Genomic DNA, 26,096 nt, shown 5'->3' with positions numbered 1-26,096 from the left:
TGCAATGCATACATTCATTCCTTAAATATTAGCCATTGCCTATCCACCGTCATGCCTTTTAATGAAGTTCCCCTATCTATCTTAACTAACTCATGCCTCATACCTTCGCAGTTTCCTTTGCTTAGATTTAGGACCCCAGTTTCGGATCAGGCTGCTTCACTTTCCAACCCAATGAAGAATTTTATCATGTTATGGTCACTGTTCCCTAAAGGACCCCGCACAACAAGACTATTAATTAACCCCTTCTCATTGCACAATACCAAATCTAGAATAGCCTGTTCGCTAGTTGATTCCTCAACTTACTGGTCTAAAAAAACCATCTTCACTCCAGGAATTCATCCGCCACAGTATTATTGCTAATTTGGTTTGCCCAGTTTATATGTAGACTAAAGTCACCCATGATTACTGTCGCACCCTTGTTACATGCATCTCTAATTTCCTGTTTAATAATGTCTCCTACTTGGGCCTATAGGCAACTCACACTAATGTTTTCTGATCTTGTTGCTTCTTAGCTCCACCCAGACTGATTCTACACCTAGATTTTCTGAGCCAATATCCTCTCTCACTATCGGACTGATTTCATCCTTAACTAACAATGGCATGCCATCTCCTTTTCCTTTATGCATGTTCCTCCTAACTATTGAATACCCTTGGATATTCAGTTCCCAGGCTAGGTCACCCTGCAGCCATGTCTCTGTAATTGCAATCACATCATACGCATTTACATCTATTTGCGCTGTTAATTCGTCTACCTATTATGAATGCCCCATGCTTTCAGATGAAGTGCCTTTAGACTTGTCTTTTTTTGTACTATGATCCTATTTGCTGCTAGCCCATGTCCTCTGCCTTCCAATTTTGTTTTTAATTTTTCTGTCTTTCATTCCTATCTTTGTTTCGTTCTCTTGTATCTCCCCACTCAGGTTCCCATCCTCCTGCCACTCTAGTTTAAACCCTTCCCTACAGTATTAGCGAATATCCTGCGAGGATAATGGTTCCTGTCCTGCCGGCCGAGCCGTCCAGCTTGTACATGTCCTATCTTCCCCAGCATCAGTCCCATGCCTCAGGAATCTAAATCCTTCTCTCCAGCCACGCATTCATCTGGTCTATTCTCCTATTTCTGATCTCGCTTGCACGTGGCACTGGGAGTAATCCTGAGATTACTACCTTTGAGGTCCTGCTTCTTAATTTATTTCCTAGCTCTCTATATTCTGCTTTCAGGACCTCATCCCTCTTTTTACACCTCTGTCGCTGATAATGATATGGACAACTACCTCTGGCTGTTTACCCTCCCCCTTTAGAATGTCCTGCAGCTGCTCAGTGACATTCTTGACCCTGGCACCAGGGAGGCAACATACCATCCTGGTGTTACGTTTCAGGCCGCAGAAATATCTATCTGTTCCCCTTATGATACAGTGCCCTATCACTATTGCTCTCCCACACTTTTTTTTCTCCCACTCTGTACAGCTGAGCCACTTGTGGTGCCACGGACTTGGCTCTTGCTGCACTCCCCAGAGAAACCATCTCCCCTAGCAGTATCCAAAACAAAAAATCTGTTAGAGAGATGGACCCAGGGGACTCACGCACTATATGCCTCGTGCTTTTACTCTGTCTGGCAGTCACCCATTCCCTTTCTGCCTGTGCACTCTTTACCTGCGGTGTGATCGCCTCACTGTACGTGCTATCAATGAAGGTCTCAGCCCTGCGGATGCTTCACAGTGACTCCAGCCACTGCTCCAGATCCGAAATGCAGATTTCAAGTTTTCAAGTAGCTGCAGCTGGGGACACTTCCTGTACACGTGGTCATCATGGACACTGGAAGTGTCCCTGACTTATCACACAAGACGGGGGCTAAAGCTCTGGGCACCTGGGTTTGAATCCCACCACGGCAGATGGTGAAATTGGAATTCAGTAAAAAATCTGGAAGGAAAAGTCTAATGATGACACTGAAACCATCTTAAATGCCCTCTGAAATGGCCTAGCAAGCCACTCAGTTCAAGGGCAATTAGGGATAGGCAACAAATGCTGGCCCAGCCAGTGATGCCCACACCCCATGAAAGAATTTTAAAAAATGCCTTAGCACCAGTTAGCTGTAGAGATGGAATATTACTACTTAATTTCTAACAGTTTCTGTTCAGCTGGAGAAAAAAATAAAATGGCAAGTTTCAAAAGCTTTATTCATAAGAACATAAGAAATAAGAGGAGTAGGCCATTCGGCCCCTCAAGCCTGCCCCGCCATTCAATAAGATCATGGCTGATCTGCCCCAGGCCTCAACTCCTCTTTCGTGCCAGCTCCTCATAGCCCTCAACTCCCCGATATTTCAAAAATCTATCTACCCCCTCTTTAAATACTTTCAGTGATCTAGCCTCCACAACTCTCTGGGGTAGAGAATTCCAGACATTCCCTACCCTCAGAGAAGAAATTCTTTCGCATCTCAGTTTTAAATGAGTGTCCCCTTACTCTGTAAATATGTTCTCTAGTTCAAGATTCCCCCCACTAGTGGAAACATCTTCTCAACATCTACCCTGTCAAACCCCCTCAGAATCTTGTACGTTTCAATAAGATCACTCCTCATTCTTCTAAACTCTAATGAGTAAAGGCCTAACCTGTTTAGCTGTTCTTGATAAGTCAACACCTTCAACCCAGGAATCAGCCTAGTGAATCTCTTTTGAACTGCCTCAAATGCCAGTATATCTTTTCATAAATACGGGACCAAAACTGTACACAGTACTCCAAGTGCAGCCTCACCAATACCTTGTACAGTTGAAACAAGACTTCCCTATTTTTAAACTCCAACCCTCTAGCAATACAGGCCAAAATTCCATTTGTCTTCTTAATTACTTGCTGCACTTGCATGCTAACTTCTTGTGTTTCATGCACAAGAACACTCAGATCCCTCGGTGCTGCACTTTTTTGGAGTCTCTCTTCATTTTGATAATAGTCTGCCTTTTGATTTTTCCTACCAAAGTGCATGACCTCACACTTTCCTACATTAAACTCCATCTGCCAAGTTTTTGCCCATTCACTCAACCTTTCTATATCCCCTTGCAGATTCCTTATGTCCTCATCATGCCTTCCCACCTAAAGTTGTTTCATCAGCAAATTTGAATACATTACACTCTGTCCCTTCCCCAAAGTCATTAATATAGACAGTAAATAATTGAGGCCCTAGGACTGATCCTTGTGGCACTCCACTAGTTACGTCTTTCCGACCTGAAAAAGACCCATTAATCCCAACTTCTGTGTGTTAACCAATCCTCAATCTATTCTAATACATTACCCCCAATACCGTGAGCTCCTATATGTGCAATAACCTTTTATGTGGCACCTTATCAAATGCCTTCTGGAAATCCAAATACACTACATCTACTGGTTCCCCTTTATCAACCCTGCTTGTTATGTCCTCAAAGAACTCTATCAAATTTGTCAAACATGATTTCTCTTTCACAAAACCATGACGACTCTGTTTGATTGTATTAAGATTTTCTAAATGTCCTGCTATTTCTTCCTTAATAATGGACTCCAGCATTTTCCCTATGACAGATGTTAGGCTAACTGGCCTATAGTTTCCTGCTTTTTGTCTCCCTCCCTTCTTGAACAGGGGCGTCACATTAGCGATTTTCCAATCTGCCGGGGCCCTCTCGGAATCCAGTAAGTTCTGGAATATTTTGGCCATTGCCTCCACTGTCTCTGCAGCCACTTCCTTTAAAACTCTTGGATGCAGGTCATCAGGTCCTGGTGACTTGTTTGCCTTTAGTGCCATTAGTTTGTCAAATACTTTGTCCCTCATGACAGAGACTGTTACAAGATCTTTCCTTCCATTAGCTCCTTACTTATCTGATATCTTTGGGATGTTTATAGTGACCTCCATCGTGAAGACCGATGCAAAATATTGGTTTAAGATATCTGCCATTTCCCTGTTCCCCGTTATCAATTATCCAGTCGCATCCTCCAAGGGTCCCATGCTCACTTTAGCCACTCTCTTTTTATGTATATATTCAGGTAATTTTATTTATATATTCAGGTAATTTTACTTTATTTCCGTTTGAAGGAAGTTATATGGGAATGAATAAACAAGTGCATGAGACTTAGAGCGTGGCAAAGTGACTGCAAGCGTGAGGGTAGTGACACTATACAGATTACACGTTTGTTGTTGATTTTGAGGAGCTCTGTAAACTAGGTACATTAAGCAGAGTCTTATTTAGAACTCCTATTCATCGTGATCTCCTTTTTCTCCAGTCATCAACACAAATTTTTGGCAGACTAATTCACCCAATCTCATATTATTATAATTTTCCTAAACACTCACTCAGTTCAACTCTTTACTTCTCCAACCCACTTACTCCTACACTATTCCAAACTCCTTAGAACAAATAACCTTTCCCAGAAACCACACTATCTCACCAAATATATATTAAACCAAGACTCTGTCTGTCCTTGCAGGTGGACATAAAAAAAAAATCCCAGGGCACTATTTCAAAGAGAAGGGTAATTATCCCCAGTGTCCTAGCCAATATTATCCCTTATTCAACACCACAAAAACAGGCTCCTTGGTCATTATTACATTACTATTTGTGGGAGCTTGCTATGTGCAAATTGGCTGCTGGGTTTCTTGGAGTATTACAATGCTGACTACACTTCAAAAATACTTTATTGGCCGCCAAGTGCTTTGGGACGTCCTGTGGTCATGAAAGGCACTATGTAAATGCAGATTTTTCTTTCTAATGCGACATCAGGTTCACTTGGTTGTGAAAAAAAAAATCCTCTTACTTATGCAAGTAAAGCCACAGGAAATCAACAAGTATAATACATTCCCAGTGATGAATTCCATGTTGAAATGCCTACCGCAAATAGTTCCTTAAGCGAGATTTGTGCAGCATTGTAGTGGATTTCAGGGATGGGTTTCCATTCACAGAGGACAAAGTGAAGAGCCTGGGAAGGAAAGGGTATTAAAAACGAAGTCAGTGCACTTATCAGTTCCCTATCTGCTGTATAAATTAATTGCTGCATTGCTTAGCATTACCATGGAAATAAGATTTTTTTACACCTTTCAGAAGTGATTTTCTTTTGTTTTCATCCATTGTGGTGGGAGGGGAGTGGTGCAGTCTCCAATAAAGATTCACCTCCTCAGCCTTGGATAACAATTGCAACATGTCAATCACTGCAGAGATGGAGCTGAACTAACCGGGATCAAACCTGGAATTTTTCTGGTGCCGGATTTCACCAAGAAAAGATAAGTGTGGTTTTTATAATGGACGGATGATCAGCAACAGTAGTTCTCTGCCCAGATGGCAAGGTGAAAATCTATCCTCATGGTCTAATAACGCTCTAAAACATTTCTTCCAATTTCCCTCTTTATCTCTCAGTGTTAATCCTGAGTCTATGCCACCTTGTTACCAATCCATCAAATAGTGGGGGAAAAAAACACTTGCGTGATTTGAAGTCCTCTAAGTATTGTAATTTTTGTTCTCGATGGAATAGGGTCAATTTTCTACAGATGCAGACATTCCCCATTATTTTTAATCCACTGAAGAAAGATAGGCAGGAGAGAAGATGGGTGCGGCGAAGACTGCCCATCATTGCCAATTTGTTGTGCTTCATTGTTAAGGCTTCTCACCAAGAAACAAGTGGTCCCATCACAAACTTTACTACAGGACATATTTCATAAAGTGGTATATTTTGGAAGGAAGTGCAAGAAGACATATACACTAAATGGTTAGATGTTAAACAAGCAGAGAGCCTTAGCAGTCCAGACACCCAAGTCTTTAGAAGTTGGAAGACAAGATGATGAATCTGTATTAAAAACATGTGAGGTCCTAAGTCTTATAAAAAGGGCAGAGTACAAACATAAAGAGGTAATGCTACACATACATATATTGGTTGGGAATGTAGGAACTATTCAGCTTCTCAAGCATGCTGCACCATTCATTCCGATCTTAACTGATTTTTAACTCAGAGTCTTTTATCTATATTCCTTATTACCCTTTAACTAACAAAGCACGGTATATACTCATGTAAAATTTGAGTTTCTGAGACTAACTTTTTTAACAAAAAGTAGGGGATCCACTTTTACACGAGTAATAGTTTTGAGGGGTTGATATCCACCCTCTCTCATCGTCTTGTTAACAGAGACTTGCCAGGTCGCAGACTGGTCCTGCCAACCCCACCCCAAAAGTAGCATAAAAGGAGCCAAAATGTATTTTTTATCACATGCAGACACGAGGAGCTGAACACCTTCAGCAGCGTGCTATTCCATGATTCCATCAATGAGTAGGGTTGCACCAGGGCAAGTTTGACTTCAGTGACAAGTAGGCGGTACAAAGGCTGGGGTCGACTTCTCACGAGATCAACCATTACTCGAGTATATACGGCACATCGATAGTAGTCTTAAAATATTCAAGTGTTCCAGTATCCATAGCCTTTTCAATTACAGAGTTCCAAATTTTCCCTACCTTTTGTACAAAAAAAGGTTCCTAATTTCAGTCCAAAATGGTCTAGCTCTAAATTCAAGATTGTGCTCCCTTGCTTTGGTTCCTCGACCAGAGGAAATAACTTCTTTGTCTCCACCCTATCAAAGCCCTTTAGCATTTTAAACACCTCAATTAGAACACTTAAGGATACAGAAGGCAAGTTTATGCAACCAGTCCTCATAATCCAATCTTTAGACTGTAGTTAGAGTATGGTATCTCGTTTAGGTCACCCTACTTTGGGAAAGATGACAATGCTATGAAGAAGATCCAGAAGAGAGGCACTAAGATAATAGCAGAGTGAGAGGAGACTTTGGATTTCTGTTCATTAAAACAGAGAAAGTTAAAAGGAGATCTGATCAATGTGTTCAAAACAATGAAAGGTTTTAATAAGCCAAAATTGGAAAAAGCTATTTTCACTGGTTGGTGTGTTGGTGACTAGAGACTACAAACTTAATCCCATCATCAAAAGAATTAAGGGACATTTTTTTTTTATGCAGAGGTGTGTCAGGATATAGAATGTCTTACCAGAAACAGTGGTAGAAACAGGTTGGAAAATAAAGGGAAGTAGACAAGTATTTGAAAAAGGAAAATAAACTTAAAGGGGTATAAGAAAATGGCAGTGTAAGGAACTGATTATCAGGTTGGTCTACCAACTTTACACTACTGTTGATATCATTTTATATTGCATTAATGTTAAACATTAGCCTTTGCTTGTCAAACAAGGACAGAAACAGACTGGAATGGTGACCACTGGGCTCTTGGACCAAGCATGACCCTGCAGGTCAGTTTCAGGATGAAAAAAAAAGTCCTGTCATTGCATACCAATTCTTAGAAAACTTTAATCATTTCTTAACAATGTAGGAAAATAATTCTGCGAAGGGAAAGACCTGACCATACAACATGCTTTATAATTGCTACCTCTGATGAAAGATCATCCATCTGAAACGTTAACTGTTTCTCTCTCCACAATACTGCCAGACCTGCTGAGTATTTCAAACATTTTCTGTTTTTAAAGGTTTCGCTTGGTAGAACATCAGTTGTATGGAACAAGAGTGATAAGACGTCTAACCTTGTTAGCGCAACAGAAAGAGAGCTTGACAAATAAGGAAAATTAAAATTATTGATAAGGCATGTCAATTAAATTCTTGGGTTCTAACCGTGGCATAATTATGAAATACAGAAACATGTGGATTGTCATGTACTGAGAATGTGAGAAATTTATAAAAGCTGGCAGTTTGTAAGGAGTATTTGGATTCTTAAAAGCTTAAGGTAATGAGTTCATGATCCTAACATGTTTGCATCCCCAACCAAACAATCAGGTGCAGTTGCTAGCTATGACCATTTAAGTGCTTGCTCAAGTACTATTGCTATACTGAATTAATAAACTTATGACACCTGACTTCAATGTTCAAGAACCTCATTGAAAACCTTATGTTAACAGGAATGAGGCTAATTGGATAGTTCCTGCAAAGCAACTGCACAGATGTGAGGGCTGAATAGCCTCTTTCAGTGTGTTAAAATGCTACGATTCTACTTTCTATGGTACACTAAGTGTTCTAATTCAAATATTTGCTTCAGCTAATTTCCAATTTTAATCATCATCACTGAATGACTGCTTACCTCCCATAAGTTTTTTTTTGCAGCTTTTTCAATAGCTATTTGCCAAATTGAGGAGCTGTAGCATTTCCATTTTAAGACCTCAAGACAGCTGCTGTTAGTCCCTGTAAAAGCAAGGTTCGCAGTTATAACAATGATCTAAAAATCACAAATCCTAAGCTTATCATTAATGTATGTTGACACGCAGGTATAAATGATTTTATTTGTATTTAGTGGTGCTTCCTGGTGATAATTGCTGGTGTCACATTAGCTAGTTACTGTACCATAAAGTTGAAAAGAAAACTCAGAAATCACAATAAACAAGAGAATAGCTAATGGTGATTCACTTCAACAAAGCTGCATAATGCAACTCAACCAGTCGATTTGATGGAGTTGTGGGCATACTTGGGATGAAATTATGCTTGACAATCCTGATTCCCCATGGATACAGGCGGTCAGGCACACAAAATCCGGTCTCTGACCACTTTTCTTTGCCCTGGGACAGAGTGCCTGTGACTACAATAGACCAAACAAAGGGCTACAATAGTGGTTTGCAACCCCTCCTGACTCGTCTTGCTGTTTGTTTGCTGGTCAGGTTCCCATTTTAAGGGGCTTCAGGCTCTATGCCAGACCCCTCTCTGATCAGAGGACAGCAAGCAGCAAAAACGTAAGAGCTAAAAGCAAATTCCTCTAATCAACAATCCCTCTAAATTTCTTCCGTTGTACGCGGCCTGTTTATTTTAACGCTCGATACTTTTACATTATTTTGCGCAATATCCTAAAGGTACAGCTTAGCTTGTGAGCAGCTTGTGCGGTACCGTCACAATTGCTCAGCAGCTGCAAACATTGTCTCTATTCCAACTTTTTTTCAGGACACAAGACCAAGATCAGTCAAATCAATCAGATTCTTTTCCTTTATTTTTTTACGTCAATGAATGTTCTCCATGTTTGGTACAAAAGTAACCTTTTTAACCTGGAGCCAAAAGCTCCCCCTCTCATCTCTCCCCTCACCTTCAATCGCCTCTCTTCACTCCTCCACTATAACCCCTAAGTTCTCACCCTCTTCTTCCCACCAGCTCTCTTCTCATCTATCTCCAATCTCCCCCCTCTGTCCCCTTCTCTCCAATCTACCCCTCTGTCCCCTTCTCTCCAATCTCCCCCCTCTGTCCCCCTTCTCTCCAATCTCCCCCCTCTGTCCCCCTTCTCTCCAATCTCCCCCCTCTGTCCCCCTTCTCTCCAATCTCCCCCCTCTGTCCCCCTTCTCTCCAATCTCCCCCCTCTGTCCCCCTTCTCTCCAATCTCCCCCCTCTGTCCCCCTTCTCTCCAATCTCCCCCCTCTGTCCCCCTTCTCTCCAATCTCCCCCCTCTGTCCCCCTTCTCTCCAATCTCCCCCCTCTGTCCCCCTTCTCTCCAATCTCCCCCCTCTGTCCCCCTTCTCTCCAATCTCCCCCCTCTGTCCCCCTTCTCTCCAATCTCCCTCCTCTGTCCCCCTTCTCTCCAATTTCCCCCCTCTGTCCCCTTCTCTCCAATCTTCCCCCTCTCCTACTACCCCCTTCTCTCCCTCTCTCCTACTACCCCCTCTCTCCCTCTCTCCTACTACCCCTTCTCTCCCTCCCACTACCCCTTCTCCCCCTCTCTCCTACTACCCCCCTTCTCTCCTACCACCCTCCTTCTCTCCCCTTCCTTTCTCCTCTCCAAAACATCTTTTCTCCTCCCCACTAACCACCTCCTCCCAACTCTCCTCCCATCCCCTTCCCTCCCCATCTCCAACTCTGCTTCCCTCTCCCACCCCAATCTGTTCTTCCATCTCCTCCTCCAACCCCATCTTCTATCTCTCACTCCAACACCTCCTCTCATTTCCCTTCTATAAATTTTGCCAATAACTGAATCATTGGCTTCTAGTTATTTACCCACTTGCTGGAGGAAATAATTTCACTCCATCTTCTCCATCAAAACTTCTCAAAATCTTGAAAACCACTGAAGATCACCTCTTAACTTTCTCTGTTCCAAGGAGAACAGTCCTATATTTTCCACCCTCTCCTCATAATTGAAGTCCCACTTCCTTGATAAAATCCTGATAAACCTCCTCTGTAGCTTTTCTAAGGCCTTTACATGTTTCCTCAAGTGTAATGCCCAAAATTGTCTACAATACCCTAGCTGAGGCCTAGCCAGTGATTTAAAGAGTTCTAATATGATCACTTTGCATTATATTCTATTCTTATATTATATTCAATTCATATCTGATATTGATTCAAAGTTTGCCATTCAGCAACCAGATATTTAAATCCATTAAATAGAGACTTTGGAGAACATTGGCAAGATTCAACACACCATAAACTATCAGAATTCCCACTATGAAATCTGCAATTTGATTTTGAGATTGTTCTCGGTCCATATCCAGAATATGTAGCCCTTCGCAGAAAAACTGATATGCTCCAAAGTCATTGTTCAGCTTCAGCAAGGCATTGCCAGCCCAGTAGTAGCCCTACGTTGGAAAATAAGAAATAAGGTTTGTGAGGTTACAGCAACATAAAAAATAGAAGCCAAATCCGGTCCATTGAGAAGGTAGGCTCAATTTAACTATTATTTTGCAAATGACTTCAACACGGCAGAGCTTTTAGCTGCTTTTGTCTGATTATGCCTCTGTAAAAAATCTCTAAAGCGTTTTTATACATTAACAGTAATAAACAATTGTTGTTAGGAAACACAGAGAACCATGAAACCTACATTAACAGCATTGTGCATCACACAGACTTCCCCGTGCACCTCATATTTCAATACATGCACCAACTCAACACAATCAATGCAAAGGGATAGAGTGAGATATACACATTTACCTTGATAAAAGTACGGTCCATAGCAGTAGCATAGCGTGCAGAGTCATAAGCATGTTCCCACATTCCCAGGTTATAAAAGGCATTCGATCTGTTGCAATATAGCACAGCCAATTCCCTATAAATAGAAGTTCTTTGTTAAGTTTGTATCCTATCTTAGATTTTCAATTATGTAGGAATTGCAATACAGAAAGACGTCATTACACTCAGCCAGCCCGTATCGATGTTTATCCTTCACAACAGCAGTAATCCTAATGGCATATCACTTTATTCCCCTTCGCTTCAGCCAGCTAACTCACCACTTCATAAATATTAACACAGTTTTCACTTTAATCACCAACTCTAATACAGCATTCCACAGCCTCACAACACTGTATAAAAACTGTCTCTCTGGCATTCTGTCCTAAGTCTCACATGTGTCACTTCATACTAGACCTCTTAGCCACTGGAAGCAATCTGTTCCCGAATACACAGTACTATTCCGTTTGCAATTTGAAATGCCTCGATCAAGTTACCCCTTAAATCTCCTCCATTCCAATGAGCTTAGCCACAATCATTCCACATCTTCCTTTGTATTTGCTCTCACCAGACAGGATCTTAGTGAAACAAAAACAGAAAATGCTCAACATGTCAGGCAGCATTTGTGGAGAGTGAAACAGAATTAATGTTTCAGGTTGATGATCTTTCGTCAGAACTGGAAGAAAAAGAGATGCAATAGGTTTTAAGAAACTGAAAGAGGGGAGGTTGGAGAAAAGAACAAAATGGAAGACCTTTGATTGAGTGGAAGGCAGGGGAGGTTAAATGACGGTACAGTGGTGCAAGGCTAAAGAGGGGAATAATAGGACAAGTAAACAAAAAAAAATGTGGGTAGAGGTGGTGTGGATGGCATAATGATGAACAGCTGCCATCCAAAGTGCAAAAAAGAGAAAAAATAAGTGAGTAAAACCAAAATCAGCAAAGAAAAGAAAACAAAATGGGGGCAGAGTTTGTGATCTGAAATTGTTGAACTCAATGTTGAGTCTGGAAGGCTGTGAAGTTCCTAATCAAAGATTAGGTGCTGATCCTCGAGCTTACATTGAGCTTCATTGGAACACTGTGGTAGGTCGAGGACAGGGAGGTCAGCACAAGAGCAAGGTGGAGAATTAAAATGATAGGTAAAATGACAGCAAGTTCGGGTCTTGCTTGCAGACTGTAAGGAGGTGTTCCACAAAGTGGTCACCCAGTCTGCATTTGGTCTCTCCAATGTACAGCAGACAGAATTGTGAGCAGTGAATACAATAGATTAAATTTAAAGAACTACAAGTAAATCACTGTTTGACCTGGAAGGAGTGTTTGGGCCTTGGACAGGGAGGAGGGAGCAGTTAAAAGGACTCCTGCACTTGCATGGCTAGTTGCCGTAGGAAGGGGAGGGGTTATTTGGGGTAGCAGAGGAGTGGACCAGAGTGCCATGGAGGGAATGGTCCCATCAGAGTGCTGAAAAGGGAGGGTAATGAAAGATATTTTTAGTGATGTCATCAAGCTGGAGGGGTGGAAATGACAGAGAACGATCCATTGAATACAAAGGCTGGTGGGATGGAAGGAGGGGACAAGGGAAACATGGTTCTGGGAGGACGGGCAAAAGCAGAAGTGCCGGAAATGGGACAACCACTGAGGAGAATCTGTGGTTGAGTAAAAAGGAAGCAATGTTAGAAATTCGGGTATGGAATGCTGCATCTTAAGGACAGATATGATTGGGTCAGAGAAACTGGGAGAATAGAGTTCTTATAGAATGTGAGGAAATGTGGTTGAGATAGCTATGGTTGTCAGTGGGCTCATAGTGAATATTGGTTGATAGCCTATCCCCAGAAATGGAGACAGAGAAGGAAAGAGTCAAGGATGGACCATGTGAAGGTGAGGAAATTAGAAGCAAAGTTGATTAAGTTTTCCAGTTCAGGGAGAGAGCAGGAAACGGCACTGATACATTCATCAATGTACTAGGCAAAGAGGTGAGGGAAGGGGCCTGAGTAGGACTGGAACAAAGAATGTTCCAGATATCCCACAAAATGGCAGCATAGGTAGGATCCATGCAGGTACTCACAGCAGGAGCTTGTAAGGTAAGGTTGAGCTGATTGGGCTTTTTCTCACTGGAGTTAAGAAGAATGCGATACGATCTGATTGAAACGGAAAAGATTCTAAGGGACTTGATCGGGTAGATGCTGTGAGGATGAATCTCGAACAAAGGGATATAATTTCAAAATAAGGGGTCTCCCATTTAACATGGAGGTAAGGAGGGATTTCTTTTCTCAGAGGGTCATTAGTGTTTGGATGTCTCTACCCCAGAGAGCAGTGGAGGCTAGATCATTGAATACATTTAAGGCTGAGTTAGAAAGATTTTTAATCTACAATGGAGTCAAGGGTTATGGGGGACAGGCAATAAATTGGGGTGAAGGCCACATCATATCAGTCATGATCTTAATGAACAAAGAACAAAGAAAAGTACAGCACAGGAACAGGCCCTTCGGCCCTCCAAGCCTGCACCGATCATATTGCCCGTCAACTAAAACATTTTGCACTTCTGGGGTCCGAATCCCTCTATCCCCATCCTATTCATGTAGTTGTCAAGCTGCCTCTTAAACACCACTATCGTACCTGCTTCCACCACTTCCTCTGGCAGCGAATTCCAGACATTCACTATCCTCTGCGTAAAAAACTTGCCCCGCACATCTCCTTTATAGTTTTCTCCTGGTTGGTGGAGCAGGTTCAAGGGGCCAAATGGTCTATTCCTGCTCCTATTTCTTCTCCTCTGGCAGTGAATTCCAGACACTCACTACCCTCTGCGTAAAAAGCTTGCCCCGCACATCACCTTTATAGTTTTCTCCTGGTTGGTGGAGCAGGTTCAAGGGGCCAAATGGTCTATTCCTGCTCCTATTTCTTCTGTTCTTATGATTATTTGGAAGAAGTTGTTCAACGTGAGAACAATTTCAGCCAGGTGGATGAAGACTGGCTGGGCAGAGATCAGAGGGCCCTCAGGCTGTTCTGGTGGGAGATGGAGATTTAAAGAGATTGGGTGTCCATAGCGAAGAGGAAATGTTTAGGGACAGGAAATTGGAAACTGTTAAAGTGACGGAGATCATCAGAAAAGTCACAGATGCAGGTAGGGAGAGACTGGAACAAGTGGGGGAAAAACAGAATTAAGATAGGGAGAAAAAAGTTTAGTGGAGCAGGAACAGGAACAGGCTGAAACAATAGGTTGACCAGGGGAGTCCTGCATGGATTTTGTGAAGGAGGTAGGATCAACCTGTTTGGGGTTGGGTGATTTTGAGTTTGGAGGCCATGGAGGGAAGCTCTCCAGAGGAGATGAGATCAGTGACAGTTCTGGAGACAATAGTTTGATGTTTGATAGCGGAGCCACAGCCCAGAGGAAGACAGGAGGAAGTGTCGGAGAGCTAGCATCTGGTCTCTGCTAAGTAGAGGTTGGTTCGTCATACAACAACATTGTCATCAAACCTACTGGCATAACGATGTTAGGTTTGAAAGTGAGGGAATTGAGTGCAACAAGTTCAGAGGGTTAGAGTGAGCGAGGGAAGCAGAGAAATGGAGATGGTTGATGTCATGCCAGCAGTTTTCATTGAAAAGATCTAAAGACAGTAAGGAGCCAGTGGGAGGGCTGCTGGTGGAAGGAGAATATGGGAAATGGGTAAAAGGATCCACTGTGTGGGGGCTGGTGTAAAGACTCCTGTCCAAAGAAGCGGACATGGAGGTGAAGGCAACGGAAGAAGATCTCAGTGTAATGCAGAGCTTGAAATTCATTAAGGTGGAGGTGTAAGGGGATGAAGCTAAGGTCTTTTATAAGGACAGATGGTTCAGGGTCAGCAAGCTGAATGTTAGAGTTTGTAACGAATGTGTGACAAGAGGTGTGATTAGAAGAAGGGATGGGGTCGGGGGGAATGAATGGAAAGAAAGATCTGAAGGGGTGTTGGTGCTCGAGTTGTTGAAGCTTGCGATTCTTCACAGATGAAGGATCGGAAAAAGAACAAAAGGTCTGTGATAGGATGGAAGGCAGGAGAGATAAAATAACAAAAGGGTGGTGCAGGTAGAACAAAGGCAATGGTAATGGAACAAAAAGAAACAAAAGATGTGTCTCATGGGGATGTGAATGGCAGAATGGCTGCCTTTTGAAAGCAAGAAAAAAAACAACAGTGAAACCAAAATCAGCAAAAAAAAAGAAACAAAATGGGGGCAGAGGCTGCAGTCAGAAAATGTTGAACTCAATGTTGAGTCCAGAGGTGTGAAGTGTCTAATCAAAGATGAGGTGCTGTGCCTCATGCTTCAAAGGAACACCGCAGGAGGCTGAGGACAGAGAGGTGAGCATGAGAATGAGGTGGAGAATTAAAATGACAAGCAACCAGATGCTTTGGTGGGGGTCGGGGAGATATGGGTCACACTTGTGGACTGGAAGAAGATATTCCACAAAACCTAGAGGATCTGTGTTCCACCTGGTCTATTGGTTGAATATTCTTTCTATAGTGTGAAGTTCAATATTGTACACAGTATTCCAAGTGTTGTCTAACAAAGGTTTCCTATAAAGATTTATCTTTAGATCTCAACTTTTATATTCTACACGTTGGCATGAAACCCAGTGCTCCACTAGCTTTCTTATGGTCTTAATAAGCTAAGGTTTTTAATGTCTTATGAACCTGAACTCCCAAATCTCTCTGCTCTTCCTCATGACGTGACTTGCCCCATTCAAGGTACAATTACTTCATTTTTAAAGACCAAGGTTTATGACCACACATTTTGCTGACACTGAATTTCATTGGCCCATTCCACTATCTTCAATATTCTCTAGCAGCTTTTATTGGTCCCCAGAATTATTTCCTATGCAAATTTGGAGACCACAGCCTCATACTTTATCCAAATCATTGATGTATATGGTGAACAGCAGAAGTCCCAGAGAAAAACCTTGAGACACTGTTGCTCACTTTTACGTTAATAATTACAACACAACAAATTCCCCATAATATTTGAAGGACCATTTTTCAGTAATGAATTAATTATGAAACAGTTTATAAAATGTTCAATTTAATATATACTAAACTCATACACCACCAAAAGAGTACAGTCTTCTTGTTGTCCAGAAACATTATAAAAATGCTGAAGCCAAGGTAAGTTGATGACAGCTTGCATTTATGCAACATCAGCATGATGGAAAAAACATTCTGAGGGACTTCAGGGGCATAAGAGAAAAAGTTGTTTCCAAGCCAAGGGAGAAATGCTGGCCATGACTAGAGTAGTGAATTTTAATTGGGTCTTGAAGACTGAAGTGGAATGTGGCATTTAGATGTTTAGGGGTTTGGGCAATTGGTCTTCTGAGCACCGTTGCTGGCGACTAGGTCCTCGTGTGAGCATTTTGCTCACGTGCAGTGCCCTAGCTGTCGTGGTCTGCGGCAAATTCACATTGTTTGGGCACTGCTGTTCCCGGCCCCATCACCGCCATTCTGAAAGTAACACTTCCTTCCTTACCTATTGTAAGGACGGAGCATCAGGTCAAACAAAAATCACCTGGAAATACCATGACTCCTGAAATGATAACTGGGGAGGGAGTGTTTGCTGCTTCTCTCTGAGAACTGTGCCTTACCACCCTGAAGCTGGGCTTCAAAAGTGGGATGAGACACTCAGAAATTGGGTTAGTTTTGGTGTTATTATTTCATATTATAACTTTGTGTATTGTTTTAAAAGTCAAAACGCTGTGTTAAAACTTTAGCTAGAATTATATTGATAATATTTTTGTGGTGGAATTTACTCGGGGGTGTTTCTCATTAATCACAGAAATCATTTTTATTTAAACATTATCCATAAATCTTCCCATTCTTTTGTGTTCTTTCTTGGATTTATAAATGATGCTGTTCAGCTCACTACAAAACAGAAAGTCAAATATTTTATTGGGTGCTTGGTGACATTGAGACACTCAAAGTAAATGCAATAGCGTTTGCAAACAGTGCGCAAATGTCATACGATCAATTGTAATCAATTAAGCACCGCATAAGCAGTATCACATGGTCGAATGCCATGTGATCAACCTCCAGGAGTAACCTAAACCAGATACTGGCAACCCTAGGTTGAAGGTGAGAGGAGAGAGCACAAGCTATCCATCAGAGCAACTGGGAGATATTTTTGGTGGGGGGGTGGAGATGGAACTGTTGCAGTGAGTTACAGAGACAGGGTGGGACAAGACCATGGAAGGTACTACACAGTTCAGACAAAAGGACAGTTCTATACAATTTTCTTTCTGCTAGTTAAATAAAGCATTTTTATTTCAAACTGGTAAAGTATAGTTTGCATTTGTATCTTATAATGTGGTAGTCCTTTATTTTAGTGTGCGAGTCAGTGCTTTCTAGATGGGAGCAAATTGAAAACAGAGCACTGACAGGAGCCTGAGTTGAACAGGCCCAATCATCTGTTCGTTCACTGTTGAGTAACTGCTGCTTCATGGAGGGCCCTCATTCACTGAGCTCCATCAGGATTTTTCGCAGCAGAGAATATATCAGTCAGGATTCACCCTGTCTTCACCAGATCGGTTATACGATAGTTGACCTCCAGTGCTATTCTACAATGGAAGTCAAGACCGAGTCCATACTTGAAGGCAAGCAAGAAAAACATTGAACCAGGGTGAAAAGACTTAATAGAGACCTCCTTCCAAGTCAGCCTCTGTCCTTATTTTCAAAGATTAGTTTATTATTTATGGTTAATTAAGAAAGTTAAGCAAATGGGAAGGAGAACTAACTGGAACATAACATTTCCTTTGCAGTGCAGTTTGAAGAGGTGAGAGATGCAGTACAAGTGTTAAAGCACCAGCATCACTAGGCGGGTGTAATTACAATATAACAGGTTTACGTGGCAGTTGTCATGATAAATGAAGTTGTCATTATAAATGTCCTCCTCCTTCAGGTACCATGCCCTAAGGGGGCACTGGCAACCATGTACTTCCATTGAATCGGTCCATGATTATGCTTGGCAGTGGTTTGCCATTGCCTCCTGCAGATGGTAGAGTAGGAAACTCTCTCACTCTTACTGCCTGCCATCAGGCATAATAGAAGGACTTTGGCCATGTTATGATTGCACCTTCCGTGGCCTTCAAATCCCGAAGTGGGACTTTGACCCGAATCTTCTGGCACAGAGGTGGGGACGCTAACAATGCATCAGAAGACCTCCCATTATAAATGCAGACTTGGGAATTTATTATGGAAAAAGTTGGCACATAAGTCTAACTAACATGTGGGAATGGGAAGCAAGGTGCTTTAGTCAGGAAGTGCATGGTGTTAAATTTTTAATATATTAAAGTTGGTAAGAATTCAGGACCGGCATGTTCCTGATAGGATGAAGGATAAGTATGGCAAGTTTCAGGAACCTTGGATAACGAAGGATATTGTGAGATTAGTCAAAAAGAAAAGGGAAGCATTCGTAAGGGCTAGAAGGCTGGGAACAGATGAAGCCCGTGGAGAATATAAAGAAAGTAGGAAGAAACTTAGGCAAGGAGTCAGGAGGACTAAAAGGGGTCATGAAAAGTCACTGGCAACCAGGATTAAGGAAAATCCCAAAGCCTTTTATACATATGTAAAAAGCAAGAGGGTAGCCAGGGAAAGGGTAGGCCCACTCAGGGACAGAGGTGGGAATCTGTGTATGGAGCCAGAAGAAATGGGAGAGATACTAAATGAATACTTCTCATCAGTATTCACCAAAGAGAAGGACTTAGCGGTCGATTTGTCTAGGGGAGAGTGTGTAGATAGCCTGGATCATGTTGAGATCAAAAAAGAGGAGGTGTTAGACATCTTGAAGAATATTAAGGTGGATAAGTCCTCAGGGCCAGATGGGATCTACCCCAGAGTACTGACGGAGGCAAGGGAGGAGATTGCTGGGGCCTTGACAGAAATCTTTGTATCCTCACTGGCTACAGGTGAGGTCCCAGAGGACTGGAGAATGGTCAATGTTGATCCATTGTTTAAGAAGGGTAGCAGGGATAATCCAGTAAATTACAGGCTGGTGAACCTTACATCAGTGGTAGGGAAATTATTGGAGAAGATTCTTCGTGACAGGATTTACTACCATTTGAAGCAAATGGGCGTATTAGTGAGAGGCAGCATGGTTTTGTGAAGGGGAGGTCGTGCCTCACTAACTTGATCGAGTTTTTCGAGGAAGTGACAAAGATGATCAACGATGGAAGGGCAGTGGATGTTATCTACATGGATTTCAGTAAGGCCTTTGACAAGGTCCCTCATGGCAGACTGGTACAGAAGGTAAAGTCGCACGGGATCAGAGGTGAGCTGGCAAGATGGATACAGAATTGGCTTGGTCATAGAAGACAGAGGGTAGCAGTGGAAGGGTGCTTTTCTGAATGGAGAACTGTGACTAGTGGAGTTCCGCAGGGATCAGTGCTGGGACCTTTGCTGTTTGTAGTATACGTAAATGATTTGGAGGAAAATGTAACTGGGCTAATTAGTAAGTTTGTAGACGACACTAAGGTTGGAGGAGTTGCAGATAGTGAAGAGGATTATCAAAGGGTACGACGAGATATAAATCGGTTGGAGACTTGGGCGGAGAAATGGCAGATGGAGTTTAATCCAGGCAAATGTGAGGTAATGCATTTTGGAAGGTCTAATACAGGTAGGAATTATACAGTAAATGGCAGAAACCTTAAATGCATCGATGGGCAGAGGGATCTGGGTGTACAGGTCCACAGGTTACTGAAAGTGGCAACGCAGGTGGATAAGGCAGTCAGGAAGACATATGGCATGCTTGCCTTCATCGGCAGGGGTATTGAGTATAAAAGCTAGGAAGTCATGCTGCAGCTGTATAGAAACTTGGTTAGGCCACGCTTAGAATATTGCGTGCAATTCTGGTCGCCACATTACCAGAAGGATATGGAGGCATTGGAGAGGGTGCAGTGGAGGTTTACCAGGATGCTGCCTGGTCTGGAGGTTATTAGCTATGAGAAGAGGTTGGAGAAACTCGGATTGTTCTCACTAGAGCGACGGAGATGGAGGGGCGACTTGATAGAAGTTTACAAAATTATGAGTGGCATGGACAGAGTAGATAGTCAGAAGCTTTTTCCCAGGGTGGAAGAGCCAATTACTAGGGGACATAGATTTAAGGTGAGAGGAGAAAACTTTAGAGGAGATCTGCAGGGCAAGTTTTTTACGCAGAGGGTAGTGAGTGTCTGGAATTCGCTGCCAGAGGAGGTGGTGGAAGCAGGTATGATAGTGGTGTTTAAGAGGCAGCTTGACAAATACATGAATAGGCTGGGAATAGAGGGATACCGACCCCAGAAGTGCAAAATGTTTTAGTTTGACAGGCAATAAGATCGGCACAGGCTTGGAGGGCCGAAGGGCCTGTTCCTGTGCTGTACTTTTCTTTGTTCTTTGTTCTTAAAAGGTATATACATTCTACAGTTATAGCCATTGTACAGAAACACAGATGAAATAGGGCGAGACAAAGCGAGCACATCTGCATGTATATACACAAAGGGAATAAATTTTTAAATTGAAATATTGTTCTTTTATCAATTGTCAATTTCAATTGCCAAGTGCTACAGCAGAGATTGTTATGTAATAATCTCATCTTGGAGTTACAACAGGCAGGATTTTCCAGTCCCAGCCACCAGCAGGATTTTTAAAAAATTCCTTCATGGGATGAAACGCTGGCCAGGCCAGCATTTATTACCCATCCCTAGTTGCCCTAGTTCAGAGGGTATTTAAAAGTCAACCACATTGTGGGTCTGGAATCACATGTAGGCCAGACCAGGCAAGGGTGGCAGGTTTCCTTCCCTAAAGGACAGATGGGTTTTTACAACAATCAACAATGGTTTCATGGTCATCATAAGACTTTTTAAATTCCAGATTTTTATGGAATTCAAATTCCATCATCTGCCGTGGAATTCGAACCCAGGTCCCCAGGGATCCCCTGGGTCTCTGGATTACTAGTCCAGCAACAACATCACTATGTTATTGCCACCTTTATCGATGCCGCCGAAATCAATGAACTTTTGGCTGGCTTGCTACATCTGATGTGGGAACCACCGGAGCAGGACCGGAAAATCCTGCCCATCATTTTTGGAGTCGTGTTTCTCAGAATCTACACAAACTTACACCTGGCCAAGGCACGTTTTATTTTAATGTGGTTCAATGAACAGTATTAATTATTACTAATTTCTCCCAAATGTTCACATTCACATTTTTTGAAAAAAAAAACATACTATGTGTTGAAGTACGTATGCCCAGCACCACATCAAGAGATAATACACACTTTATCTCCCCACACAAAGGTATGCTTCAGGAACATCTCTCTGATCTCACAGTCGTGCATCAGAAATAACAAGTTCTGATATGGGAAAACGAAGGAAGAAAAGGTACATCCTACCTCAAGCCTAATAAGGGCTTTGATTCAAAACAGAAATCACAGCACTGAGTCCATTTTACATGGACTCTCCACAGCTCTTTTGTGAAACCTGGAGGAAGGACACTGTTGGGAAGGGCTGAACTGAGAATCCTGTATAACAATTACAAACTCAAAAACAATTCTTACCTCCCACATTGCTGCAAATGACGCAGAATGTTCAAAGCTTCATCATATTTCTGGATTGCAATAACGTAATGCCGTTGTTTAAATGCTTCATTTCCGATAGCTTTCAATTGATGTACTATTTCAATATTCAGTTCCATGCTCTAACAGAAAATAAATAAATATGTTTAAACTATGTGGCTGAAACACATCAACCTCCTTAATTACCAAAACTAAGGTCTTGTATACTTTAAATAGGTTTTTACATTATTCAAGACACATGCTGGTTCTGCTGGGTTACTGAGTGTGGATGAATCGGTGTTACATAGCTGAATATCATACGGACTCGAAGCGTCAACTGTATCCCTCTGTGCAGATGCTGTCAGACCTGCTGAGTTTTTCCAGGTATTTTTGTTCTAGATTTCCAGCATCTGCAGTATTTTGCTTTTATCTTAGTGAATATAAAACTGCCAAGACTCTCAAAAAAATCAGCTTCCAGCTGCTGGATAACTATGAAGATCCAGTATAAATACAAGCTGCTGTTGCATGTTCCTTTTAATGGGCCTTCGCCTTTTGTGAAATGAGATGATTGGTTTTATAGGAATCAGTTACTTTCTGTCATACCCCAAATCAGACAACATAAAAGAAAGACAGGCAGTGAGGAAGAGAAAAGAACAAACTTCTATTTGCACAGCACCTTTCACATCCTAAGGAAATGCCAAACCACTTCAAAGCCAATTTAATTTCTTTTGAAGTACAGTCGTTATGTTATGTAGGCAAATGTGGCAGCCAATTTGCACAAAGTAAGGTCCCACAAACAATAATTAGATAAATGACCAGATAATCTGTTTTGGTGGTGCTGGTTGGCAGATAAATGCAGGACACTTGTCTTCTTTGAATGGAACCTGAGAGAGCAGACTTGGTTCAGACAACAGAACTGCATTAAGTGTCAGCCACTTGTGCTCAGGTTTCGAGATGGGGGCTTGAACACATAACCTTCTCACTCAAAGGCAAGAATGCTATCACTGAGCCAAGGCTGCCATAAATCAACAAGCAAAACATATTTAATATCATATCAAGAGTTATTTTACTCACATGAAGTATACAGGATTTATGCTGTATCTTTAAAGTATTACAAGTAAGAAATTGTTGTACAGAGAATACAGAAGTGCACAAGTTAGAAAGGATGATCAAAAGAGGTGGGTTTTATGAATGGCTTCAATGGGGGTGACAGATCGTGAGGAGAAAGGGTTTTAGGGAGGGAGTTCCAGAGAAGCAGGGCTGAGGTGGTTCAAGGTTCTGCTACTGAAGGTGGAATGGGGGAGGGGGAGGGGAGAGTCAGCTTTGCCATACAGCAACAAAGGGCTGGAAGAAGCTGGAAAGATAGAATAGTCCAAGGTCATCAAAGTGTTTCACATATTTTACGCTGTTCATTCAGTAAAAGATGTTATGATTACAAACAAACTCAAAATTAAACAGAAAGACACAATTAAGGTGCAACAAGAGTCTCAAGAAATAGCTCAGTTATTTGCCAATGGATGCACTTACAGTATAGCATTTATGCAAATACTGGTTTCAAGTTATACTTCAAATAACATTCTTGTATTTATACGTGAGCAACTGCAAGATGGCTGGTTCCATCATTACTCTGCATCTCTTAATGTGGGTGGTAATGGCACAGAATTTGTGGTGCGTCCACTTCTTGTCTGGGATTCTCCGAGCCCACCGGCGTTGGGCGTAAGTGGACAATATGGCGCAATCAGTTTCACACCGGCGTGGAACCAGTTTGCGATTGTCCGCTCAGCCCGCCGGTGGCAGGTCGCGTTTCCTGCCACCGGATGTCGGGGACCTCATTGTAATACATCAGCATATCATTATAAAGCCAGTCCGCCAGACACATCCCCTCACCTGCTGAATCATCCACCCATATCTGCGGGAAAACACACTGACATGTTTCACAACAGCACTCAAACAACATGCACCTGGCAGCTGCACTTCACTCAGGACTTCAAGGTACATTTGCCCACCTTGCTTCGGTCAGCATTTACAGTCATCAGCGCCAGGCTTCACAGACAGCACCACATCACTTTTAGGTGGACTCACAGCAGGCCTCTACCTACCAGGTCAGCCATAAGGTGGGGATGGCTTTTCAATGGCTGCATGGCAAGGGTTTGCTTGGGGAAGAGGGAGAAGTGGCCTCAGGTAAGGGAAGAGGCTGCAGGACAAAAGCTGTACTGGGGAAGGAGGGTACCCCAGGGTGTGTGTGGGGGCACATGTTGATCTATGCAAGTGGCCTCAAGATGGTGAGGGCTGAGGAGGCAGTCTCCAGAAGAGATGAGGCCCAGATGGACATGTGAGGGTGTGTGAGAGAACGGGTGGTGATGTCCCTTGAGCTGGCGGTGAGCGAAATGCCAGTGAATCCATGATGGGCTTGAGTGTGTGAGTTTAGAGTGATGAGATGGTTGCCATACCCTGACTGCATGGATTAGATCATTCATCCTCTATCTGCACTGGATGGCCAACCTCTTCTGTGCAGCACTGGCACTGACCACCGCCTGCCATGCTGGATTGGTGACGCTGCTGTCCATTCTGTGGCCAGAGCCGTTGTAGAGGACATCAAGGCAGGCCTCCACGGCGACCAAGTGGCATTCCAGTGTCATGTCATTAAACTTGGGGTCTGCAGTCTGTTTGCCTTTCGTGGACATCTTCCCTGCAATAGTCATGGGCTGGACGCACGGAGATACGGACTTTAAATAAGGCACCCAGTGTGATGAAGCGGCAAGGTGATGGCATGGCAGGCAAATGAGCGCCTGCCCGCCATGGAAACCGCGTGTTTCCCAGGAACGCACAAGTACTGCAGTAGATTTGGGACGATACGGCATGAAAACCCGCCACTGCCAGCGGGTAAAACATTGTTTTACCCACCCGCTACTGCATTTAGTGCAAATCTGGGACCATTGTGCCCCTTGTTTGAGCACACTTTCCTAGCATTTCCAAACAATTAAAACCAAGTCAAAATAAAATCCAACCTGCTCTCATGCTGGAAAATGCCAATTATCATAAATTTCAAAACCCAAAACCGCCTGTGCCTCTCTGTTTGGAGAAGCACACTGGGATGGGGTGGGTTGCAATCAATTTAGTGCACCTGGGGCAAGGTTTTGCATGATGGGAACATTTACTGGGAATTTAGATGGAAAAGTTAGTGCAACTGATCTGCTGCTCTTGATTTGGTTATCCCCACATGCTGATCATTTTTTTTACACTCTCCTAGAACCCCGAACAATGACTGCCTCAGGTCATTGAAGCTGTTCAAAACCAGATATATTTTTTTAAGTTCTTAAATTGGGGCAACTGGGTCCAACTTCAAAATAATTTAAAAATTAGTTCCAATTTTGAGAGCTGACAAAATACCATTGTGGAGTAAGTTCTTCACCGTCAAATATTGAGAAGGTTACAAAAATTACAACCAAATTCAAATGAAACCTGCACTGAATGATTTGAGTCATGAAGTGAAATATCCATGGGTAGATTTGGCAAGACTGGGCTCTTGCCGATGGCATGTATCCCATGGAGCTGAGGGTCAGAAATATAAGGCGGCCAGTTCTCTGAGCTTCTGGTGTTTATTTTTTAAAAATAAACAAAGCTGAAAAGAGAATTGTGAACCCAACATTGCAACATCAGGTCAGAACCAGTTTCTGTTTCAATTTCCTTTCGTCATCTTCCATTGCTCATCTTCCTTAGTTTCTACTGCACACCATTTCCAGGAATTACTCTTCTCAGTTTCTAATTTCCCCATCTCTAACTTATTTGAACCCTTCTCACTTCCTCCTTTTTAAATTTTCATTGATTAATTCACTCCATTTTAGATCTTTTTCTTGTTCTGTTTGTTTGCCCTTTACTTCCTTTTTTATGTTTGTTTTTAAATGTTGTTCATCTATAATAGTCTTTTTATTTTTTAAGAAGTGTTACTGCTTTTGTCTATGATGATCTGTTAAAACCATACCACTCAAGATTCCTTTCTGCATTTGGTGGGTGTTCCCTCCCCAGTTTGGAAGGGTCTACATATGAAAAATTAACTCATTTGCTTCTACCACAGATGTTGCATGACCTGCTGTGCAGTTCCTGAATTCAATAGTCTTGCACCCTGTTCTCACCTCATCTCCATCTCCGCTTGTCACCTCTCTCTTTTTTCCCCATCCTGTTCTCTTTCCAAGATTTATTTTCTCTCTCACCCCTCTAATTTCCTTCCCAGCACTCCCACTGGCCGGATTTTCCATGCCTGCTGGTGTTGGGCATGTTCGGTGACGAGCAGACAATATGGTGTGAACGGTTTCACAACAGTGTTAAAACAATTTTATTAAGCCAGCCCGCCAGAATCGTTCCCCTCAACCCGCCAGGGTCGCCTGTTGGACCTCAAGCTTGAGGCCAGTTTGGGGGGGAGTGGGGGGGGTGAAGGGCAGCCTTGCCATTGAGGCGGCTTGTGGGGGTGGGAGCGACACAAACACTGCTCATCAGAACAAGGAGCCTTAGGTAGGGAGACATTCTTGGGAGTTTATTAAAAACAGTGAACAATATGTACAAGTGATTAACACCTGTGCCCGGGCTTTGCAGTGACATCTTAACTTTCCTAACCCTGCTGCTACATCCTGGTGCTCACCAGACATC

The 26,096-nt window shown here is 42.6% G+C and overlaps 1 protein-coding gene across 2 annotated transcripts in view; it reads right to left on the bottom strand.

Moving 5' to 3' along the window:
• Positions 1 to 26,096, bottom strand: part of LOC144679580 (TPR and ankyrin repeat-containing protein 1-like) — a 135,978-nt gene that overhangs the window by 83,670 nt on the left and 26,212 nt on the right. For both annotated transcript variants that reach the window (XM_078540099.1, XM_078540098.1), the window contains 5 exons: positions 21,456 to 21,595; positions 10,902 to 11,016; positions 10,396 to 10,549; positions 8,089 to 8,189; positions 4,844 to 4,930 (listed from right to left, as the gene is read on the bottom strand). In XM_078540099.1, the coding sequence (XP_078396225.1) occupies positions 4,844 to 4,930; positions 8,089 to 8,189; positions 10,396 to 10,549; positions 10,902 to 11,016; positions 21,456 to 21,592 (594 nt within the window). In that variant the 5' untranslated portion in view covers positions 21,593 to 21,595. The remainder of the gene's footprint in view (positions 1 to 4,843; positions 4,931 to 8,088; positions 8,190 to 10,395; positions 10,550 to 10,901; positions 11,017 to 21,455; positions 21,596 to 26,096) is intronic.

Source organism: Cetorhinus maximus, chromosome 4, assembly GCF_964194155.1.
Source record: "Cetorhinus maximus chromosome 4, sCetMax3.hap1.1, whole genome shotgun sequence".
Lineage (NCBI taxonomy): Eukaryota > Metazoa > Chordata > Chondrichthyes > Lamniformes > Cetorhinidae > Cetorhinus > Cetorhinus maximus.
The sequence above is the reverse complement of the archived record's forward strand: the minus strand, read 5'-3'. Positions and strand labels throughout refer to the sequence as shown.